Consider the following 25,354-nt stretch of genomic DNA (forward strand, 5'->3'; position numbering starts at 1 on the left):
CGTTTTTTTTGTTATTATTTAATTGGTTGGCCTCTAGCCTTTAACTTTGTTTTAGGGAATATTAAAAGAAAACTGAAAGAAAACTTTCCAAAGTAATTTATAATGTGCATATTTCTTCCTTCCACTTGGCAACTTGGTTATAGTTTGCTGATAAGCTAACTTGCACTCTATAAATCTGTGGATTCCTGGCTCCTCCCATTGTTGTTTGAATCAGCCAATCAGATTATTTCAGTCTCCACATCAGCTCTGCCTCCAAAAAGTGTTTATGTCACTGAAAAAAAAAGTCCAACCTGCTTGTTTCCCTGTAGCTCCGCAGAGTTCTTCTGAAAACAGGATCCTTTGAGTGACTTTCACATCTCAGGGGCTGAGCTGATTAACTATGTTGTGTATATTTTTTTAATCTATACATTTTCTTTTGGAGCTGAAGTTCTTTAAAAAACTTCCTCTGTATTTTATCTGTTAAACTCTCTTGATGTTAAATCGCCCTAAACAGACAGCGGAGGTTGGACCAGCGATGTTGCATAATGTAGGTGCAAATATTCAGGCCAAACAGATGACTCATTTTCTCACAGCACAGTCGCTGCAGAGGTAGAGGGGGAGCCCATCTGTGGTGTGCATGTGTGCGACTAATGTGATTCTCTCTGTCTCGTTGCATGGATGTGTATTTGAACCAAAGTTTGTGTTCATGATTGCAGCTTTATGCACTGTATGTTAATGTGTGCTGGTAAATGTGCGCTTTTTGTTCCCGTCAACATGTGTTTGTTTGTACTGAAAGTGTTTATGGGAGTGAACTTTGTTTGTGAGCCTCGTGGAGCGTACTTGAGTCGCACATCTTTATGTTTTTGTTTACATGTCATTCTTGGTGGACAGGCATATGCGTGTGAGTGTATGTTTCATCATGAACAGAGCAACAGAGCGAGTAGATTTTCCTCTGCCTGATTGCACAAACTTCCCCCAGTACATCTGCAGGGGTTGCTAAGGTTGTTGAGCAACAACAGTGACTCAGTAATTTCTTGGCCACACATTTGAAAACTCACTTCACTACCTAACTTGTGCTGGAGAAAACAAACTCTGGAGTTTCCATTGCTCCTGCAGCAGCCATTGATAACTTCACACCCCTTCGTGTGTTATGGCAGCAGGCGGCGTCTCTTTGCATCAGCATCCTCCGGGCGGCTCAGCAGGCCACAACACATCACTGATTCCTTCTGCCCTCAGCTCAGACAGCCCTGCCACTGCCAGGGTGTGTGTGCGTGTGTGTGTGTGTGTGTGCGTGTGTGTGTGTGTGAGCGCGCCAAGTGTGCAGCTGCTGACCCTTGCAGAAAGTTCTGGAAGCTGTTGGGTTGACTGACCCGCTGTCCCCACCAATTCTTCTTTCTGTCCTCCATCTGTGCACTTGTGCACAGTCAACACTTTGCCTCGAGTGCAAACTACACATTAATTAAAATACCACAAAAATGAAAAAAAAAAAATCCTTAAATTGCTTAAAGTTTTTGTGGGAGAAGTTATGCTGTTGGACACTGGACGAATACCAGAATCTGTGACTATTAACGGGCCGCTTGTGAGTCCAAGTAAAAATCCACAAATTTTTTTCACAGTAGAAGTGACTGACATTAGTTGGATAAGTGCCAGGATCAAAAAATGTTGTTTGGAGAATGTGGCAAAAATTGGTTTGTTTACAACCTGTGCAATCATCTGACCACCTGTACTCATTGCCCTTATGGACTCAGTTGTCCCCAGATTTCAAAACTGACCAGGTGAGTAAAATGTTTTCATAACCAATAGGAATAATGGCAAAATTGTTCAAAGAACACCCATGTTGAAAAAAAAAAAATCCCCAAACTGTGATATTTTTTTTTTTGTGTTGGTCTTTTCATTCTCAGAGGAAATCTCGTGAACCTTTATATTTTCAAGTCATTGTTACTTTCCCACTTAGTCCCACCCACCCAGCTGGCTGGATGAGGCTGGAAAGATGCCAGCTGGTGTAGTTATAGATTCTTGGCATTGATCACACACGTGTATAGCCTGCCAGTGTTCTGCCAACAGACCTGTAGGATACAACACCATTTACTGTCCAAGATACTTCAGTTTGAAAAGGCTCCTGTTTCACATTGACACCGAAAACAACAAAAACCATCACATTCAAAACTGAGAAGGTTCAAGGTCACCAGTTAACTGCACTCACAGACATCAACGTGCTGTTCAGAACACAGGTCTTTAACGCCTATAACTGACACATCAGAAATGCACTGAGTCAACTGCAAATTTCAGTGAAAACAGCCGAATGAGAGCAGCAACGTTCCTGCAGAATAATGATGATATATTCTACACCATATGCATTTACAGCCACACAAATATACACACGCACACGCAATCGAGAGGGTGCTCCATAACGCTAATGTGTGCTATCCAGTCATCCCTCTCACAATAGCGTACAGTTAAGTGTCATGCACCCTCAGTGTACGCTATTAACTGCCTTCTAGGTCAAAGCGTGAATCAGTAATAAGCATCAGCGTCTCTCATGCAGCGTGGCGGCGCTCAGCTCTCCAGCGATGCAGGTGGAGTGTTTTGATTCCCTGAACTCCCCACCAAGATCAGGAAAAAAAAAATCCATTTGGAGACGTAATTAGCACAGAGAAGAAAAAGAACTGATGTGTTTGTGTGTTTAGGTTCAGAGAGGCTCATTTGTCTGCACGGATGACTGAGCGGGACTGTCGCGTGGTTTTAGTGTGTCTGTAACTGTGCGTGTTTATTTGTCATGCCGATGGCAGTCTAGTGAAGCCATTTGTATTATTTAGTAAATATGGATTTACTAACTTCCTCAGTTCATTAGCCAGTGACATGAAATCACTGGTTCACACAAGGTGAAGAGTGTTATCACTAAAACCGAGTAAAAACAGATGAACAGATTAATGAATAACTCACAGTGATCACAGTAAATACAAAACACAGCTGGGTTCAAAACTTTGAAATCTGGATCATAATGAATATGTGTAATCTATAGAGCCAGATATGTATCTCAGGAGTTTGTGGAGACCAAAAATGAGCTAAAAGAAGTGAATTTTGGACATACTTTCATCAAAGTGGCTAGAAACGCAACTTCAAATGAACCCTAAATGTATAGTATCTACTGGATGTGTGTGTGGGCAATTGACTGCTTACGTGTTTAGGGTGATAATGTTTCCACTGCCCTGGATTGGTCACTAACTAACTAACTAACTGCCACAGTGGTCACATAGTCTGATATAGTGACTATCCCTGAAGATATAAATGTCATCTTGTATAATCATATCTTGTTTACTCTGATCCCAGCATTAGGTTCAGAACCAGGTTCAGAGTAGAGTTCAGAGCGAGCTTACTGGGACAGTATGAAAACATAATGAAACCTACAGGAACCTAAGCGAGCTGTCATTCAAACAGTTAGTGTTTTGGTGCATTCAGCCCTATAAGTGCTCATTTCTCTCACATGCTTCCAAATGTTTCTGCATTGAGGATCCTTAAGGGACTTTTCATGTTGAAAATGAAAAGCCGTGATTGACAGCCACGTTGGCCACCTGGGGATTCCCTCTGCAGCTGTTGGACTGCCTGCCCCTGGCACGTTGTTGCAGGGCAGAAAACCCCCACGGTTTGGAGAATGTCAATCTACTGTCATTTTTACATTAGAGAAAAATATGGTTCAGCACAGCACAAATGGCATCCAGGTGGCTGTAGACATCTGCAGCCAAGAGAACCTGAAGTTCCCAGTCCATCTATTCTGCATTCTTCTCTTCAGCCTTCTCTCAATCTTAAGATTGAGAGAAGATGATTGAACCATCTCTCCCCCAGTGGTGTCAGTGGGAACAGTGGAGCAGTGTAACTGCCAACAGCAGAAGATGTGGTTCCAGTGGTGTTATTATCCTATAAGCAACTGAGTGAACAACCCAGCTGCTGTAAAAGGGCAGGACCAGGACCAGAACCAAAACAGATTAAAAGAAAATGTTTTCCCTTTTAATTGCTGGCAATAGTCCTGACTGTTGAAGTCATAGGGAGTTTCATAAGTTACAAAGCTAGATGTCGTGGACATGGATGCAGCGGTCTGTGCCTCTAGGTTGGTCGCTGTCACTTCACTGTGGTTATAACACAAACGCCACACACAGTGTGACATGAAGACCTTCAGGGTGAGTTGCTGGACCATGATGACAAGTACAATATCAATACATCAATCATCTGCAGACTGACATTTTTCTTAAATCAGCCCCTTCAGGAGAGAGAGGTGGAGGATTTGTCTTTGAGAAGAAAAGGAGTCTGGGCACATTTTCTTTGTAATTGTGTGTTTTTGAAAGTGTTACAAAAGCATAATTGTAGGACCGACACATAAACATGCAGTTGGCTCTAAGTGGGGGGAGATGAATAGGAAAAACAATCATCCTGTATAAATGCAATGTAACTTTGTTATTTCGAGTCTAACATTTGTGAGAAGTGATACAGGAAACAAAGTGAAATCTATGATGCATCAATTCGTCCAAACTCAGGATGCATGAGGAAAAGTGCTGATTCATCATTTCTGGATCTAAATTCTTGTATATTTGTTATAAAAAGTGATAAAGTTTATTCTTCCTCTCTGAAATAGTGAACAATGTCTGTTGCTGTCCATTGCCAACATGTTAAATCAGTTCCAGAGCCGGAGACATCAGCTCAGCAGGGTCCAGTCAGTCACCTCAGGAGCTTAATACTTAGACGATGCTAATTTGTCCTCTTTTGAGTCAAGCACAGAGATAAATGAAAGTCTGAATAATGAAGAAGAACCCTGAGAGCAAACTGAAAGTTTATTTGCGTCTCCATCTGAATTAGCTGAATAATTTGAAAGTTTTATCTGTTTTACGAAAGAAAGTGATTGTTTCCCCGAGTTCTCTCTACAGTCTTCCTCCTCAGCTAATGAAAACACTCTGAGTGTGATAACAGCACACAACAGCAAGGAGAAAGAAAAACTGGTGGAATACACCTTTCATAATAACAACTAATGGTTGAAAGATTTAATGCCTGGCAAGTGGAGTTGTATTGAACTTTAATTAAAAACATTAATTAACTTAAAGTTTAATTAAAAACAGGTTTTTCTTTTCAGCTGAGGTAAAGCATTAAAAGACTCTTCAGCTGCGTATTTTGTGTTTTATATATATTCAACGTCAAAAAGCTCCTGACAGGTGACTCAGAGACCTAATGCCTTTTCTTGTTGAATGATAATGAACCATGTCTCATAAATCCTCACCTAAATATTGTACGATATTACCAATGACTGCCTTGTTATCAAGTGAGATATGTGAAATGTCAGCTTGACTCTGCTGTTAGCTGATTAAAAACTGTAAGAGTTCCTGTGTTGTTGCCAGGCATTATGAAGTGTGGCACTTAACCAATGAACTTCATGAAGTCATGAGCTCATAATCAACATTTCAGCTCTGATTTGGGTTTAATTCTGTGTTGTTGTTATGATTATTTTTATTTTTTCAAAGTGTGGCTCTGCACCATAAATAATAAAAGCTACTGTGCTGGTGGAGGTGTCTATAGTGGAAAAATATCATGACTACACATCAATTTATCAGGATTACACAGCCTCCCTTCTTGCCTGAATTGCATTAGAACAGGTTGATATCCACCATAAAACATTATTCCTACATGCCAAGTCAGCTGAAAGTCAGTCAAGTGTGAAGAAATTCATTTGAATTGCTCACAGAGACTGCCCACCCATGCACAAAGGTTTAATATGAAATCCAGCAGGAAGCGTGTGTTATATAGAAATTACCTGTCATGTTATATAAGCTTGTGGTTAAGTGGTCAGCTCCTGTAAGGTATATGTCACGTGTTAGTGGCCTTTTTGAAATGAAGCGCACGCAACTGGCATTTTGCAAAAACTGAGGGAAAAATTCTCAAATATTTGAAAACGCAAAGGATTCCCTGCTCTGTGTCGAGGGCTGAAGGGCTTTAAAGACATGTTGTGATATCACAGTCACGCTGACGGGACTGCTACGGCATAAATATCTCATTTTAGCTTCATGTGGCCATGTTCCCATAGCATAAATCAAAGCTTAATATAAAAAGAAAAGTGATTACGTTTGTACAATCAACTCTCTAACAGCACAAAGACAGTGTGTATGAATCTGTCCCACAGATCTTTTAAAGACAGTGGGAGGATGGAGGCCATGCCTGCAGCTCATGAAGACACAGTCCATAGACAGTAAGCCTCATTAGCAGAGAGTGGACAGAGCAAGATGGATAAAGGGGAAGGAGGGGGAGAGAAAAGAGGAAGATGAAAAGGAAAAAAGAGAGGGAGGAGGGACGGAGGATGTGCAAAAGAGGGTATCTAAAAGCCATTGATTTACAGATGGAGGTTTGGTTAAGGACTGGCGGCCAGTCCGGGGTGTACCCCGCCTCTCCCAGCCTCCCCGCTGGGATAGGCGCCAGCTCCTCGCGACCCTGACGGATTAAGTGGTATAGAAAATTGATGGATGGATGATTCGGTTAATTACAAACTTTGAGGGAGTGGCTGTCCATCGTGTGGAAAATATCCACATCGGTATTATAAAAAGTCTCCAAAGGAAATCCCATCACTACACAAACATACAACAATCTTTTTTTTTTTTTTTCTTTCTTTCAACAAGTAAACAAATAACAGTCCATATATCGGGGGGGGGGGGGGGGGGGGGGGTGCGGTTGTTAGGTCACACCACAGTTATATATCTTCATACAGCTGAATTCTCCAGGGTTCTTCAGCTAATCCTAATTAATCCTTTAGGATAATTATGTTTTATCTCCTATGTGACCACACAACCAGAACACAGGGAATTACCTCGAACAGTATACTGCATATTACGTTTTCACAGTTACACTGTCAATACTGGTGATGACCCTTTACAATTAATGAATGTTTCCGACATAACTGTGTCTATGATGAGGACGACATTAGCTAATTATGTGTGTGTGTGTGTGTGTGTGTGTGTGTACTTTCACTGTGAAGGGAAATGGTTTTTCTAAGATAACAGGTTGTAACATGATGATTCTGCTGATATATATTACATTACATTATTACAAGATAATGAATTCTATGGGTCTGAAAGGCAGACATCAAGTAGTAAACTAAGTAAATGGGTACAAACCTAAACTATTAATTTCCTCTCTGGAAATTTTGCTTTAGCCTTTGGAATTAAAACTCTATCTTTGTTTATTCCATGTTTTCTACATTTTAGTTTTTGTATGGAAATCCATGCAAAGGGCAGCAGTGGCCTCGGGGTTAGAGAAGTATTTTTTAAATGATTCTGTGGGTCCCTGGTTCAGTTCTCTGACCTTCATTACCACAGTTGAAGTATGCTTGAGCAAAAAACTCATCTGCTTCAGGCGGCAACAGGTCAGACTGAGAGAGGCATTTGTGCTCAGTAAATCTACCCTGAATAAATAAAGGTTACATCCATGTTACTGTCAGAGGTAGAAACTGTTTCACGGCAGTTTTGGTTAAAGTATGCACCTACAGAGGGAGAAATATCCAGTGTGGCTTCAAGCTGATTCACATTGTGTTTATTTTTCATTAAAAATACTCTTGGATCAACAAGTTCTTTCATCACAAAACTCTCCAATGATTCCTCCATGAATTGTTTTTCTTCCCTGAACTTACAGAAAACTTCAGACAGGAAATGGAGCCATAAGAAATGAGTCGCGAGGAAGACTTCAAATGTAAAATGAATGAATGTCTGAATTTTTTTGTGGGCCCTAAAAACCCTGACTCAGAGTGTGTATGTCTGTATATGCACTCTGCCCTCTGCAGTAAACCCACTGTTATTATCCACTGTTATTTTCTGTTCACACACAGAAGTTTGTCTTCTTAGAGAATGTTTACATTTGTCCAGTAGATTTTGTGTAAAACAATTGACTGCAGCTGCTCAGTCTCTGCTGTTGTGGCACGGTTCCCTCAGCGTTCCCCTGCTGTGGTTTTCAACCGGGAGGGAGGTCTGTCGCATCCCACTGATTACGCCCCCCTCTGTGTGTGTGTGTGTGTGTGTGTGTGTGTGTGTGTGTGTGTCTGTGTGTGTGTGTGTGTGTGTGTGTGGGGGGGGGGGGGGGGTTGTTTATCAGTATGTCAGTAGGTTTGAATTTGAATTTGATGTTTTTGTCTGTGTTCATGCATTTGTGTGTTGCTTGCCAATTTTGTCTGTATTTCTGTGTGTTTCTGTCAGCATCATCTCTCCCCCTCCGCCTTACTTGGGCACACGCACGCACACGCACACACGCACACACACACGCACGCACGCACAGACATACACTTTATCATCTAATGCCAGCTAAAGCCGACTACTAAGGCCCACCCCAGTCCCCCATGTCTGTTTGTCACACACTTTGCTGCTCTCCTCTCTTTTTCCACACACAAGCAAACACAGAATCACACACACACGCACACGCACACACACACACACACAAACGCGTTGCAGTTTCCCCTGTGGCTGCCTGATTGAGGTTTCCTTGCCTCGCCCTTTAGATTTACTGTAATCGCCGAAGGAGAGAGGGAGGAAAGGAGGGGAAGGAAAGTTGAATTGAAGGATGGAAGAACAAAGAAGGGATAGAGAGAGTGATGAAGTAAAAGGAGAGATGGTTCAGGGAGCTGTGCAGGGGGAGGGTGAGGAAGTGAAAGAGGCGGCGAATGAGGGTGGAATAGAGGTACGAAGAAACATGACTGAGTGAGTGCTCAAGGAAGGAAAGAGTGGAAGAAGAATGGGGAATGAGGGAATGATTAGAAGTAGGGGCAGGAAAGGGGAGAAAGAGAGAAACCCCATGGCTGCCAAGGACAGAAAACATCTCCCATTAAACAGAGATTACAGCCTCTGCCCGTCCAGAGTGCTTCACGACTTTACAACCTCTGCTGTCAGCCGCTGATGATATAACACCCAGTTTTAAAGATCAATTTGTCACTTTTCATCCCCTCCTACACCTCATTCTCCTCCTCCTCTTCCTCCAAGGCCAAGGGCAGAGATGCCAGAGGAGGAGGAGGAGGAAGGTGGAGGGAGGAGCTGGAGTTGTAGCTTCGTCGAGAGAAAGAGGTGAGAAAGCTCACTTCTATTTACGAGCACTTTTCATGACGTCATCTGCAATAAATCCTGCCGTCTCCCCCTGCCCTACACACACACACACACACACACACACACACACACACACACACACACACACACACACACACACACACACACAAATATGCATTGTCACTGAGAGGCTATGGCCAGTGCTTCCAAAACTGAGGTCTGGGAACTCAAGGAGTCCACTAAGTGGTTCCATGCGGGTCAGCCGTATGTAGGACCAGACGTATGTTTGTGCCTTCCTTAAACCTTTATGTGAAGCTGTAGGCAGACTTTACAGTACTACTGAGCATTTTCCATATCATATATATTCAGGCTGAGTTCCTTCCTTCCATAAAGACATGAGGTTCGGTTGTATACAGAGGGGTAAATGACATATTTTGACTGACTCACTTTGTGCCCTTCAGAACCTTTTGGGTTGCTGATAACAGTGAAATATGTGATTTCCTGGTGTGCCCACACTCACAGTCACAGCTGTGGTCCGTTGCACCGGTTGTAGAAAGACCATGTCGTTACCACTGGTTGGCGGCACATGTAAGATTATTTGTCTGAGTGTAGTTACTCTTAAATACACAACTGGTGGTTAATGGACTAAAACATCCAAAACAACCAGCGTGGTCTTTTGCCACATCTCAGTACAGACTACTAAATGTATGTAGACTCTTTGGATGAGCCTTCTTGTATATCTGCTCTGAAGAATGTCTTCTGGGGGTCACTGACATGAGAAACTTTGGGAACTTTTCATCTCTGTCTTGCATTTCAAAGGCTCTAAAGGTCATGGGTGACAGAGACGAGCGCCTCCTTGGTGCCTAGCGAGACAACCTTGCTCTTCACTGTACAAAACAGACAGAATACAAATCACAGCCTAGATGGGAGCAGATGGAGTGCTAGTTTCTCCTCAGAGCGCAGAGAGATAGAGAGAGAGGTGAGATAATAGCCCACAGCTAATCCACTGCACACTGAAAACTCATTACGCCTTAAGAAGGAAACAAAAAACGTGCTCCCCAAGATGGAAAGAAATACTCTGCCTAAGATGAAGACCTTGGCACAAACGGCCTGGTTTCCCCTCATGTGTGAAATTTCTTTTATGCACAGTTCAGCAGATTTGACTCTTTGTCTTTATTGACATTGAGCTTTGTACGAGCCCGGCGATGAGCGCCCGCGGCTCACCAGTGCTCCCACTCACACACTCACCTGCAGAGAATATACATTTTTAATGTTTCTGAATCAATGTGCTCCTTCACGAGGCCCTCACTGGAGAGGAGTGGGCCGGCCTATGTGCTCATGTGAAAATGTAAACACTGCAGAAAGGCGACACTGTAGTGGCGTTGTGGCGTCACTGAAATGACGGGAAACACCAACGACTGTTATCACAAGCTCAGTCAACTTCATCTACAAATCTAACCAACAAGATGGCTTTGTGTCGACATGTGACTACAATAAATAAATAAAAGACAACACACCGTGTGATGAAATGGGACTGACAACACCTCAGCCTCATCTTCACACCATTCTTTGCCACTCCATTATCGGAAGTTCCTTTGTTAGACTAAACTAAAATGAAAGCACTATAACTTGTGTTCTTATTTGGTCTTAGTTGCCTACAAGTATGTGGAGATGTCAAAAGTCCTCATTGTTCCCTTTTACTGTACATCTGCGTATCAGGTGGCACATGCACAGCACTAAACACACTACTGTACTGCTCCTCGTAGCTCAAAAGCTCCTCTAGAGGTAGAGTATTTTTCATTTCATGGTCTATTGATGATTGTTTGGATCAATACAGGAGAAGTGGATTATGCTGCAGGACTGGTTTGAAGAGCCTCTGTGAACAGTTCAACACAGGTGTTGTCCTCCACAAAGGAAAAAGCTACCAAATTTCAGAGCCACCTTTCAAGCCTTGAGGCAGTGAAGATTTGATATTCAACGGTCAGCGGTGCACTCCTGTCGTTCACAGGAGACGGGGTGTGATTTGTAGTGTCAGAGTTACATCATCCCATGGCTCCAATAATGCAGCAGTAGCTGCAGCTTTGTAGATTGTAGTGAAACCTGTGTGAAATATAAGCATTAAAGGCCATAAGCTATATTTTCTCACTCAGCTTCTAACCACGGGCCACCGGGTTCTCACATAAACACGATCTCCTGCCAAAGTTAGTCACAGCTTTAACTTTTTCACCTGAGAGATTTCTGTCTGTGGCGGTTTTGGCTGCACTGTTCACGCTGACTTGTGTGGCTCAGTTGGAAAATTGAGTTGTCCCATGCTTCTGTCCACCAATCAGGACTTGGCAACATTTGAATCAAAATGTGATGACAGGTGTGAGACTGTTTGCTTATGTTGCTTTGGATATTGCCAGAACATCGGTGCAGATACTTAGGAGTCCGATCACGTCATGAAGACACCAGCGACGGCAGCAAAGGGTTGCGTTTCCACTCTGCTCTGTACAAACATTTGCTCTCTGGGCCGACCGTGGACAAATCACTGACCTGCGTCTCTGCTCCGTGAAAAACCACTCAGGTCCTTTCACCTTCCACTGCACCATCTGCATATTCATGCATGATAACAAGTTCATGTTCCTTCAATATTCATTACTCTGTTATGATAATCTCATGTCCAGGGAGTCATTGCAGCACAAGCAATTAGAAAACCATTCACACGCCTGCATCCTGGAATGAAATTACTGAAGATAAGATTCTGCCTTGATTATTTTTCCCTCCCTACAGGTGGAATATGTGCAGTCAGCATGTCGAGATAAGAGTCACTGCAGCGTCCAGTCGAGAGGCACCACGACGTGATTAATGATAAGACTGAGCCACGGCAAAGACCTGTTTTAACACCTCCTGGTAAGCAGGTTGCACTCACTGGAACATGAAATGCCCTTTTGGCCACAACGATTCAGCCTACGTTACAAATCACCAGCCTGTTATAGTAAGCTGTGCTCAGTGTGCCCCAGGGGTCAACTGCGCCATGTGTGCAGCGCGCTGGCAGCACAAGTGGAGGAAAAACGCAAAATGAGCCGAGAGGTGAGGGAAAAAACGCATCTGTCGAAGATCGAAGAGGATAATCATATGTGAAATTCGTGCAGCAAGACGCGAAACTGGGAAAGCAGTGAATATCAGGAAGTCGGACAGAAGTTTGAAGAGAAATAACGCCTCCAGGAAAACGCACACACATACATCCAACATGCGCACAAATACATCCAGCGGTGAAAAAGGTCAAACTTACCTCCCAACGCTTGTTTCATAACGAAATTCATGATGATGGCTTTTAATTCCCTGCCTTCCTTATCTGAGCGATGTTACATTCAATAGTGGCGGAAAAGTCGAAATTCTTTGTTGCCAGATCTGGAAAGAAAAAGACAGAAATGACGTTTCCGTCACGAAAAGGATGAACAATATTACATTTAATGATCCTTAGATTTATCAGGGAAATGAGACCCAGCAATGACTATACACTACATACCACACTGGAATACTGATTATTTAAAAGTAGCATCACTACAAACTCACTTTAGACCACTACAGACACGGTCCTTATCACAGAATATAGAAATACTGAACAGTTATTTCCGAAATGACTCCGCGTCCAGCTCCAGTTACAGCTCGCACGGAGCCAAACAGTCACACATAAGCTCACAGGATCTGCATTTGTGTGTTAGGCACGTTTCTTCAATGCGTCAATCGAAGGACGCCAAGGTCAATGGTTCAAATACAACCTACACACAACGGAAAACACAGAAAGACACAGCTCGAATCTACTGACCAAATCAGCAGCCAAGGCGCATTATCTCCTTGCAAATGTGGCGCTTTTCAAAGAATCCGGACAGTTGGGTGTTTAGTGTCAGGCAGTGACGGGGGTGTGTGTCACGACAATCAGTAATAACCTCTATGTGACCAGGCTTCGCCCGCAGTCTATCGAGTTCGGAGAAAGTGCCCAGTGCAAGTCCTCAGCTTGGCAGGACAGTCTGCTGTCATGCACGGGGACGCCGGACTGAACCACTGCTGTACATTTTTCCTGATCATGTGGTAAAACTTTCCATTCTCCATTGGAGGGACATTGGACACAGCCATCCCACTCCGGCATCAAAAAAAAAAAAAAAAAAAAAAAAAAAAAAGCTGTTCGCACAGCGCGTTAATTAAGCAGCAATGCAGACTCATGCATGTATGTTTACAGCCACGTATGCAAAGAATGTGCGGTAAATGTGTCCAGAATCGACCTGACTGTGCGTTTGCGTGCAAAGACACAGAGACGGTGTAAAAGCAGAGATACACATGCACTTCCTCGTTTGATCAGAGGCTGGTTTCAGCACCACCGCGAGTGAACAGCTCCCCAGACCGACGAATTACAGCGGAGGAGCCGCAGCGAGAATCGATTTACCTCCGTCCGGCGACCGGCTGAAATCCTCCTCACACACTCACACACCAACAACAGGGATCAGAGAGCGGAGCTTCAGCTGCAGCACCCTCCGGAACCAAGTTATCCTGCAGCAGGCAACAGCAGCACACGCTAATCTAACTGCTCGTCCCTTGCATCTCCGGCTCCCGGGGCTGGAAAAAGGACGTCCTTGGTGCTTCCTCCTGCCTGCCTCTTCGTCTTTCACACTCGCACACACACACTCACACACAGACACACACGTAGAGAGAAAGAGGAGGAGTGCAAGGGGGGTAGTGCTGGTGGTTTGCGGAGGGTGAAGCAGCTGCCGTTCACACCGTGATGGGAATGAGCGACTGAATCACATGGAGGGATGGAGAGACAAACGTCCCACTAACGTCCCCCTGACCGATAGAGAGAGATCAATTATTCAGCCCTGACGCTGGCTGGCTGCTCCGTCCTACAGCCCGCCCCCCTTCTCTGCAACGGGAAGAGGGACTCGGCTTGAACTTAAAACGGTAGGACAGAATACAACGGGAATAGGATGGATGCGAGGGACCATGTTGTCGCTTGATGTCTCTTGGTTTGTCTCTTTGTTGCAGTCGGTTTGCGTCCAGGTGGAGCGATGTGAAAAATCACAAAATGTTCCAGTGGGGTTCCTTTCGTTTTGCTACAGGGAATTCTAGTGTGTCTGTGCGGCCTAATAGTGTCTGATGAACATACTGTTCTTTATTATATTTATATCCCATTTTCACAATCTAATATTCGTACACATACGAGCATATCAGTGGTGTGCACAGACTCTGTGAGGGACAGGGGCAAAATGTAAAACTGGCACCTTTTCTGGGTTGGGTTATTTTTACCCCATGGCACATCAGAGAGACACTCAGGCTTCCCGGGTGGCCAAAAACAAAGCGTGTAAGTGTGCGGCTTTCACTCAGACATACCCCGGTTTCAGATTAAGGGGCATTTTGAGCAAAAAAAGTGTCCCTGTGTATTCCAACATGAAAAACACAACAAATGACAAGAAGTGAAACTTTGACTGTGACCATAATCTAACTTTAATCAAAATGACGATGAAGATAAAATGAGTTTTTTCTTATTTCACTAAAAAGGAAACTGTCTTACAAAACGTGGGGCAGCTGGAAGTGATGCACAATAATTATGGTTTTCAAATGATACAAATGAACCAGAGTAAATGGATCCAAGCACATTTTTACAGACACAAAACAAAAAGTAAAGTATATAGTAAAGTATTTAGTAAGCACCAGTATTTCTCTCTAGTCTGGAGGGAGACATTATCTCACCTTGACAACCTCCCAGCACATTTGAAAAAGACTGACCACTATCATATCACACTACACAGCCTAACTAATGTGCTACCAGCACTTCACAGGTCATATGCCGACACTGTGGGAAAGTGTGAAGAGGGATGGATCAGTGATCTGTGGATTTCAGTGATGAAGGAACAATCAAGATTATTTGAAGCTAATAGTAATTCTTTTTTGCTGACACACTTCTTTAAGCTGTTCTTGATGTGGAACAGATGTGGGACAGATGTGCTTATGCACAGCTCAGAGAGGGACAATAATGTTATGGTTGTTATGGCTACTGTCCACCCTGCATTTATCAAACCAAACAACACTGTTGATACATCACTTCATCTGTGGAAAAACTTTCATTCAAAATATGTACAGATCTATTGAGCTGCAATGAGTTTTTCTCGTCAAAGAGAAATAATGAGCCTCCACTGACTTGTGGAGCATTTTAATCACAGTCTGAATACTGGACTCACCAATGTCACATGCATATTTTATGTTTTTTCTCCTAGGTCCATTTCAAAGGCAGAGGTTTTGGATGTGAAACTGGTGCAGGCCCTACTCAAAGGCAGATAAATCCACCCTCTCTGATGATTTAAAAGATTCAAGAGCTTCCTTGACCATCACCAGCTCTAAACTGGAAAGGCCCCCAATGCCCACAAATGCCTTTCTACACTCTGAAATCCAGCTCCAGATCTGAGAGCTTGCAGAGACAGATTCATACATACCATATGATCCTGTCACATATTGGACATATCTAATCTACTTGTTTCACCACTTAAAAAAAAATAATAATATAAATATACCAACAGGACAAAATAGACGTCTTGTGCAAGACATGGCGCATTTGGTTTGTTTGGGAATGTAACATGTCTTTAGAGAATAAAAATAAATAAATTAATGAAAGTTTTTGGAGAAGACTGCTTGCTGAAACAAAAGGGGAACATGGTCCAGGGAAGACTGGTGGTGTCTCACTCTACCCAGTGAGGGCGGACATGATATGATTTTTACTGAGCTCGTTTTAATCCATAATGCCACTTGAGCCTTTTTTTGTTCCAAGTTCATAACAGTTTTTTTTTCCGCGTCTGGATCTTGCTTGCAGGAAGGTTTAACCTGCAAAGCCGATCTTTTCAGTGACACAGATATAATACAGTATTAAACTTTCTCCTGATAGACGATAGCTGCAAATTTATGCAAAGCTGTGGCACCAAAATTTCACATCTTACACCCTTTCAGCTGCCTTCATCTCATTTAGCTCCCATTCAGCATTCGCAGATGTTCTTAGTTTGGCTTGTTTTTTAGTGTGAAATCGAGCCAACTTGAGACCTTTCACTATTCAGTTGTATAGCAGGGGCTTGACATGTTTCCTGGAATTAGGTTACATTTAGAGAATTTTAATCCCTGCTTTCTTTTTATCTACCTACTCTCTTCATTTGAGGAATCTCGGTAACAAAAGCTCGAACACTCTGCCAACCTCAGGTAATTAGGCGTCTCCCAATTCCCCCACCAAGTCAAGCTGAGTTCATGTAAATCCCTGCAGATATGAAATGATGTTATAAAATCAAAGGGTATTACCTTCATACAGCTATTGTGTATAATATTTTTGTTCAAGTTTGAACAGCACAGGGCAAGATTTTTATATTTAAAAACACCCCTCCTATTCTCATAATAAGTCGTACAGCAGCAGAGAAGGGAAGTAGGTTAACCCCAGTACATGGTTTGGTCATTAGTGGAAATTGCTGGATAGAGGAATTGATCAAGCGGAACTTCAAATCATAAATTTATATTACCTCTTAGTGGACACCCCCATTTTTGTGCACAAGCCGGAAAATAATGTTCCCAAAAATAAAAAGGTTTCTCAACCATTTGATTGCAGTCATAACCCTGGTCCCCTTTGAAACATAAGTCTTTACAATTTATAACCAAAACATCAGAATGAGTGTAAGACATACTGAACCAAAGCTACTGAAGTACAAACATGGTAGAAAGGGTAGAAAGCACGTGTGAAACCAGGAGACTTAGAGCTTTCAAATGATGTACAATTTGTCAAGGTTGTGTGGCGACAGAGTCTGGTACAGACCAAACACACCTAACGTACTGCTACCCAGGCCTGGATTCACTAACATTAAATCTTTTTCTTCTCTCATCCTTTTGGTTTCTTTTGACATAAAGCATCACCACGGGGCGGATTAGCATGAGCACATTCTGTATTCCTTGCTGATGTCACCTTGAAGGATTTCTGGAGGTCTGGAAACTTCAAAGTAACATCCTCCCTGCGTTTTGCACAAACATGCTGACTGGAACTTTTCTACACAGGCCACGCTTTTCTTTCTTGATCACGCAAATTTGTATAACTGGTTCAGAGAATGCAAGTATTTGCATATTAGCATTTATTGCTCAGTAAACTGATTTATGTGCTGACAGAGCTGTATCCTGTGTTGCATTTCTTTGGACAGTCTTCATATTTTTTTTAATTTAGTCAATAAAGTAACTAGTTAACTAACTAACTACAATCAATCCACACTGGGAGGGAACATAACATATCACCTAAAAAAACAGCGCCCAGTAAATGTTAGTTTGTCTCTGTAGCTGCTCTCCATTCATTTCCATTAGCTTCAGCTGTCAAACTACAGGAAGGCTGTTGCCACAGGTTGCCTCCCAGGATGCCTATTGGCCAAAGCAGAGGTCATTTGCGTCCACCCACGAGCCTCCATGTGTTCCCTCCATCAGCCTCTGAGATGACTATTGATCAGAGACGAAGATCAATTGTTACTCACATTAAGTGATTTTTTTAAAAGCCATTTCTGTCATGGCAGTATTGCACACCCAGTGGGACCTTGAATTGGTTTGATTTGCATTTTGTCTTCTGATTGATTTTACTGATCAGTTACGGTGCTGTGCACATACACAGAGCATGTGAAAGTGTGACTCCATAGGTGGCAGTGCAGACTTAAATCATCCTTAAATCATAATACACCTTAAATTCAAATATATAAACATTAGAGCCAAAGTGGTTCAGCTTATTAAAGTTTGAAGACTTGGTCAGATTTTCTGTGTGTTTACAGATGAAGATTAACTGTACTGGATTCAACAGTTCCCAGTACAAAAGGCTGGTTTAAACATTACACACAAACACATGAGGTGATTTTTCATTAATGAACAGAATATAAAAGTGCCAAGACCTGTACTAAGAGAAAAAAAATGTTTTAATATTAAAGTGATGGGTTTTTTCTCTTAGTCTAAATGGTAGAAATGTTTTTTCTTCTTCTTCTTCTAAAGCAGGTTTGCTAAAAGAAAATGCAGTGGATTTGACAGTTCCCAGTAGTTACCCTCAGATGATCAAAGTGAACGAAATGAAAGTGTTTGATTAAGTAAGATGACATTCCACTAATGCTCCAAATCTAACTCTCGTTCCTAACCTTAAATCCAGCCTTTGCCTTAAACCTGACCTGATGCAATAACCCTGAGAACTGACTTTAGTAAAGGAGCAACAACACGAATGCTGCACCTTTTCCTGGATGTACTTCTGTTGTGAGGAACGAGTACACGAGGACAAAAACACACACACCATCACACACTCCCCTCTCTCACACCTACTCCCCTGACATCTTGTTAATGCAACTCAGGCCCACTCTAATGTTCTATATGCTGCTTTCTCTCTCTGTCTCACAGCATCGTCCCACATGACACGCACACACATACAGAAAGTGCAGTGATACATCCTTTGGTTTCCAGTGCAGGCAGAACAGCAGCGCTTGCTCTGACTCACAGACATCAGAGGATCCTCACTGACTTGCCAAAGTTGATCTGTGCACTTAAGTGGCAAGGTGGCCTGTTAATCAACAAGGGAAGCCAGCAAGACAGCACTGACGTGTTGTACTTATTCCCCAGTGTGGCTGCTGATCTGTTCTCAGCCCATAAATTTCCCCAGAGGATGAGTTGCATGACCTGGACATTGGAGGATGATGGCAAACGCCAGTTACATGTTTGTGTGTGGTTACCAGTGTTTCACCTCGCCATATGCCGCCCCTTCCAAACCCAAACACAGGAAGAAGGAAAAGTAAAGTTTTTTTTTTTTTTTCTGTTACCAACCTGATTCTATTTATGGAAATTTATAATTTATTACTGTAAAAAGTTTCAACCCTACAGCTCGGCTGTGTTAGCAGCTTATTGAAACCCATGGTTATGTTTTATTATTAGATGGTAGTAATCATGCTGGGAGCAAAGGAGGAAGGGTGTGTGTGTGTGTGTGTGTCTGAGTGTGCATCTGTGCTCTTACACTTCTATTCTATTTCCTTTTCTGCCACTAACATCAAACCTAAAACCACGTTTTAACACATACAGTCCTCAAAATCAGTCATCACTTTGATGCAGCTGCAAGTCACAGAACCTGCCAAAGGAGCCAAACGTCAATACACAGAATGTCACACTTTACCAAAGATATTACTGACAAATAATCCCTGCTGTGTCAGTCCCTTTGGTGTTGTTTTGCTTTTTATTGTGCGCACACCAGGTGAAACTGACGCTTTATTAATATGCATTCACAGTGACTGAGCTTGCATTATTAAATTGCTCACCATGAAGTGCTGCTTTGGAGTTGTGGGCCTTTTTTCATAATAAAACCCAGTTGTTCAGCAGGGCCATCAAATGCCACCCACAGGCCTCGTTGAGATACAGACAGGCCTGTTTTCAGCAAACAACCCAGTGCTTGGTGGAATAATCCAGGCTGAGGACGGCTTCTTCATCTCAGCAGAACCAGAAGTCTCTATGAGTGTTTACATTTATTGTGGAAGATAAAGCAGATGGATTTTAAAGCCCAGTAAATCAAAAAAGAAATTTTGTCACAAAGGCCTGTGGCAGCCACAGGGACATGGAGCCTTCTGGATGGAGTATGGATTTAATGGCACAATATGAGAAAGAGCCTGAAAAGATTGAAATTCACTGTTGCCCTTACAACCTTATTTAGATTTCAGAAGTGAGTTCGTTAGGTTAGTTTCAGGTTACTTTGCTTCAAAAGCAGCTTAACCTTATGGCACTGTGCACACAGGAGTCAATAAGTCAATTGTAGCAACTCCAGAAATTGGAATCTGAGCTGGAATCGACTGTAGAAACGTCGCAGTTGTTCTCCATCACCTCTTTAGTCTGACAGCTCACTATAGCCAAAGGGAAAGCTGCAGAAAGAAACAGACAGATGTGCTCACAGCTCTTTTGCAGTGACTCTGTCTGTGCCCCTTCATTTCACTGGGATCGGATGATTCATGCAGAATTTTCAGAATGATTACGGTAATGGGGCTGAAACTACATCTTGACGTCTTATGACACATTAAATATCTGACCGTAAGGTCTGAGTCTCTTACTTAGTACCAGAAGCAAAAATGTATAGTTGTAGAGAGGAATATTACTGCACTCGCTAATGCTTCTAAACAATATACAACACAAAAACTCAGCCAATGTTGCCATGCAACAAAAACATACATTTTTAGTAATTGTGCTTAGCAACAAAAACATGTGAGGTAGTATTCTTTCTGACTGCAGCTGGAATCTGAGTCAAACTCTTTTTTTTTTCGTGGACCTGTATGTTTTGTCCCTTTCTTCAGATGTGTTTTTGAATTTTTTGGAAAATATATATATATTTTACACCCACACTGAATAAAACTGTGAACTCACATTTTCACATTTTAATTTAATAAATTACTGCTCTTTTTGCTTTGCAGTTGAACAGTGGTCGGTGTAAAAAACACTTAAACACCAGCACAAACCGGGCTTGATATGGTGAAGTTATTTTTGCAGTTTGTCCAAATGGCTTTTTCTGGACTCTGCACACCCACACAGGTGTTTTCAGCTATTCTGGTTGATTAGACCTCCTCTTAGGTTAAACATAGATGGAGCTATGTTTGGAATTAGGTGAGGTCTCAAAGTCCATACACCAACTGGAGAAGATGATGTAATGTGAGTGCTGGAAAAGCTGTGAGAGAAGAGGCAACAAAAACGATGTGAAAAAAACGATGAGAACACACAGAACCTGCCCCGACCTGCCAAGCCACGGACTCAGTGAGACCTCTGAAGGTGTCCTGTGGTGTGTGGCACCCAGACATGAGCAGCAGATCGGTCTGTCACCGGTTTGTGGTTTGTTCCTGCTTTGTCCTGATCTGAACCTGTTCTCAGAGGTCCTATGGATTTGTCATTGTCTGTTAACTGCACTTCATTTATCATGTTGAGTGTTCACAGATCCATGTTCCCTGCCTGACGTCCTCAGTTCTCTTTTCTGGGTCAAACAAGAGAACGCAGCGTTGCACGCTGGCTAAATTATCATTACTTTGACAATCCAATAATTTACACTCACACTGCAACCCCTCTTCTACAGGGGCTATTACAGTATTAGACAATCATCTACAGACAGATATGTATAGGATAATCTCAGTCATGTATTCGTTCAATTTTTTTCCATTATCATCTCATTTTTCTCATTCAGCAATGCAGCCACAGCTCTTCATGATGAGGAAATGAATCATGGGTAATAATGTTCTGTGGAAGGAAATGGACTGCTGAAATGAATCGTGATTGTGATGTACAATGGGTTCAGCGCTGAGAGGGTGTCTCTTTAATTCACTTCTGAATGGACGACGGATGTTTTGATGCCTCATGACAGAGAGAGAACGAGTCAGCCGAAATCAGAGAATACAACATCAACCGCACTTTTACACACGATGAAGGACACGCAGCCTTCTGCAAAAACTCACAAATGGATAATTGTGTCTCTATAAGCAAAAGGATTTTACCGATAAGGACATAAATTAAATATCACAGTAGAACCTGCAGCCTTAGTCTGCAGCCTGTTGTATTTTGAGCAGTGATCATAGAAGATTAAGTATCATTTTCCACTAATAAGTCACCAGTGACCCTGATAAATTACATTTTAGAGATTTATAATCACTTTACAAACTCTGGTCAAATATCATCTCGTTTTTGTAAGTGGATGGAAAGTAGAAGTTAATTAAGCACTCGAAAAACATCTTCACTCCAAAAATAGGTGCAATTTAAAAGTCCATGAAGCTGCATGAAGACGAAAAATCAAATCAAATCAAATAAAATCAAATAAACAAGACATGCAACTTTGTTAAGGTTAAATTAAATCCCTAAATCTATAGTGAAAATACAGCCTGAATGTGGTGTTCACTGAGGCACGTGATGAGAAACAATCTCAAAAGTTTAGGTGACCAGAATGAATGGAAACAAAGATGAGACTTTGGAAATAATAGTTTGACTGAATAATCTTAACCAAAGGGTTAATTACGCTCTTGATGAGCTTTTAACCAAATTTCATGGTTGAAATAATGTTTAGGCTTATATTTTGGGTTAATTTGGTCCAAAGGTCATGATCCAATGGTCTAGTTAGATGCTCGAGAAAAGAAAGTAACTTCTAGAATGTAATGTGTTTCCTTAGAGTCCAGATAAAATGACATATTTGGTGTCTTTGGAAATGTCTCCACTGGACTCAAACAATTTTGGCTGCACAGCATGAGTTTGTAATGATGGAACCCCACTGCCAGGTCTGTGGGGTTTAAGAGGTTAAAAAAGGGCATTTGGACTCTGAGTGGAAAATGTCATGGGTGGTCCACACCCACACAACCCCTGTCCTGTGCATGCCACTGTGATCACAGTCTTTTTTCATTAAAGAGAAATAGGCATTCCATTTTGCTGTTAATATATATATTTTTTTCAAACCACTTCCTAGTTCTTCCTTCTCCACCTTCTTTATTAGTGGTAAAGTATTTCTCTCACTTCTGCCGCAAAGAGCATGTTACTCTAAGCTCCTGTGCTTCATTTCACAAACTTTCCTGAGAAACAAGAGAACAAGTACATGATTGTATTGAAATCTCTTGGGTCACTGTGAGAAATCCACTCTCTTCCTCCTCTTCTCTTTTCCACCACAACCATGCATAGACTTGAGAGGCATTTGATGAACAACCAATTTTTCACCCTTAAGTGCTGAGCGTGGGGTGTGGCGCGGGGGCGATGTTTATTAGGAGAGTGTGAGGGGTGTGCAATTGGCTCCTTGTCTTGAAGTGAAAGAGAGGGTTTGGTAAAAACTAATGCTCTTGTGGGAGTCTGTGAATAGGTCCTTTTGTTGGAGCGATGACGAGTCCTCAGTTATTGTGGGTTGCACAAGAATCATCGTTTCTGCAGGGAGCTTCCACAACATGTACAATTAGAGGCTGAAGAGAGGGGATAAACTGAAACTTGTTAATACCAGTTCTCAGCTGAGTTTTCCATGTGCAATTCCTGAGCTCACACCTGCAAAAACAAAAACTGGTAAATTACCCAGTGGTTTCAAACCTTTTTCGCCCTGTAGAAAGTTTATATATGGTTTGAAATTATGTTATTTGGTCTGTATTTGATTGTAGTTACTTACAAAATGGGCAAATACCAGATATTTCAACAACGCTCAGGCAGCGGCCTTGAATCAGATTACTGTACTGTTAAAATGCTTAAAGTGAGGGATGTTGGACTGGTCATACAGCTTCCACCTGGCCTGGTAGCAAATGTCCCTTGACCCAGTACAGATCTGCATCCTGGGGATTGTTTGGCCAAGAGCAGTCTTTGTACCATGGCAACTGACCAAAAGAGGAAAGCATGTCTCTTACTGTGGTTTGCCAACAAAGGCCTGGTCTCGGTATCTGCCCTTATGTGCTTAAAGACTTTGAAGTGTGTTGCTAATAAGTCTGTGGGAAGTCAGAGTTATTCCCCCTAAGAGGGAGCAAAGTGCCTGGCAAGTACTTGAGGGAGCATTTTTGGAGGCCTTAATGCACATCTTCAGTTACAGTACATCTGCAAATCTTTCAACATCTCTTAAAGGAATGATGGTTGCTTGATGGTTATTGCCAAACATGTTTTTATTTTTATGGTTTAATTTCTGAGGATGTTCACGAAAGGAGGAAGATAAGATCGGAAGGACAAATAAAGAGCAAAGAAAAAGCAGAATATTTATGGGCCAATGAACCAAAACGGTGAGCCTTAAGAGGCTAAAATCTCTGTGAAGTTGCAGAGGTGAAATGAGCCACAGTATAAATTCTTATTGCAGCATACTGTATCCTGCAGAATCATTTGCTCTGCAACTTCTATATTCAATTAAAACCCCCTTATGGGTGGAAAATAACAACAAATAGTTTACAGTTGTGTGGTTTCTCTCTGGTGATACTGGTTCAATAATGGAAAAGGCACATGACCCCAGTAAAGAGCATTTTTATTGCTATATTATCCTGTGGACTGTGAAAACCTCCTAATATCTTCGACTTGCAGTTAATGATGAATAACTGTCCCTCCTCCCTAACCGCTGCTGTTTCCTGTGATTCATTTTTTTTTACAAGGACAATGCACATTAATCAACATTTGTGTATGTATACCAATGTTCACGACCAGCTCATTTTAAACTGTGGTCCTAAGATTGGAATTGCTGCCAAGTCAAAACTTTAGATTAAATTCACTTCAACAAGGAGATTCTATGATTCTTTGTTTTTAAAATATCCAACTGTTTATTTGTTCTATGCTTTAATGTCAGAAACACTGAGACATTGAATTAAATAAATAATATAACTGCCATTTGAATTATGCAAATTTAAATAAAAGCTGGAAAAAATGAGGTATTCTGTATGCGCACACAAACATTCGTGCTTTGTATACCCTGAGGAAGGAGATGTCTCACTTATGAAGTATTGGTACAGTAAAAATAATTATTTTTATATATTTTACATCATATGTGTGTCTCTCTCATTCCATAAAAATCTCAGTCCTGTGCAATCATGAGACTACATGTAGATTCCATCGTATCCCACAAAAGCTCTGTGCCATCAAAATGATAAAAGGCAATCAGACCTGGGATCAGAGGGCTGATGAGGTTTCAGGTTCTGTTTTTTTAACTTCTGATTGTAGGAAACTTTCCTTGCACATGCCAGTGTGAAACCAAAGAGGCCGTCTCTACACTGCAGTCAGTCTCAGTAGGATATGAGGCCACTGATGATAAAAATAACATGTTTGATCAGGGCTAACTCATTTTGGCTGATTCCCAGAAGACAGAAATAGTTCTGGCATGCAAGAAAAAAAAAGCCAAAACTGACAAATGTTATAGAACATTTTATAGAAATATAAAATGTGCTTTCAGAAGAATAAAAATATAAATACGACAAAGACAAAACACAAACCGAATATGTAAAACCTTCCAGAGGTTAATTAACTTCACGTGGTATAAGGCTTTAAAAGGAAAACTAGTGAAAGAGCTTGGTATCGGTGTGCACAGTGCTTTTCCTGACTGTTGTTTGTTTTTTTGTTTTAATACACAGCACAGGCCTCAGAAAGCTTTCACCACAGATAACAAATAACCAGTTACCCCATGATGCATTTAGGCGCCTTTGTCTCCCAGCCAGTTTAATTAAACTGATCAATCTGGAACACAGTGGAGGTTTGCCTTTGTTTGCATGCGCTCATATTGCATTAATAGAAATGATTAATATTTAATGCCAGCGTGTGCGGCCTTTCAGGGAACTTGTGTGGGCCACAGGTGTGCAAGAGAAAGTCATAAGTGTTAA

The 25,354-nt window shown here is 41.9% G+C and overlaps 1 protein-coding gene across 1 annotated transcript in view; it reads right to left on the bottom strand.

The window, feature by feature from the left end:
- The window catches only part of LOC121187992 (complexin-2-like), a 41,962-nt gene extending 28,265 nt beyond the window's left edge, over positions 1-13,697 (bottom strand). Inside the window, exons 1-2 of the mRNA XM_041047451.1 lie at positions 13,459-13,697; positions 12,307-12,425 (exon numbers count right to left, since the gene is read on the bottom strand). Of these exons, the coding sequence (XP_040903385.1) occupies positions 12,307-12,337 (31 nt within the window). The 5' untranslated portion in view covers positions 12,338-12,425; positions 13,459-13,697. The remainder of the gene's footprint in view (positions 1-12,306; positions 12,426-13,458) is intronic.
- Positions 13,698-25,354: the final 11,657 nt, after the last annotated feature.

Source organism: Toxotes jaculatrix, chromosome 10 (genome assembly GCF_017976425.1).
Source record: "Toxotes jaculatrix isolate fToxJac2 chromosome 10, fToxJac2.pri, whole genome shotgun sequence".
NCBI lineage: Eukaryota > Metazoa > Chordata > Actinopteri > Toxotidae > Toxotes > Toxotes jaculatrix.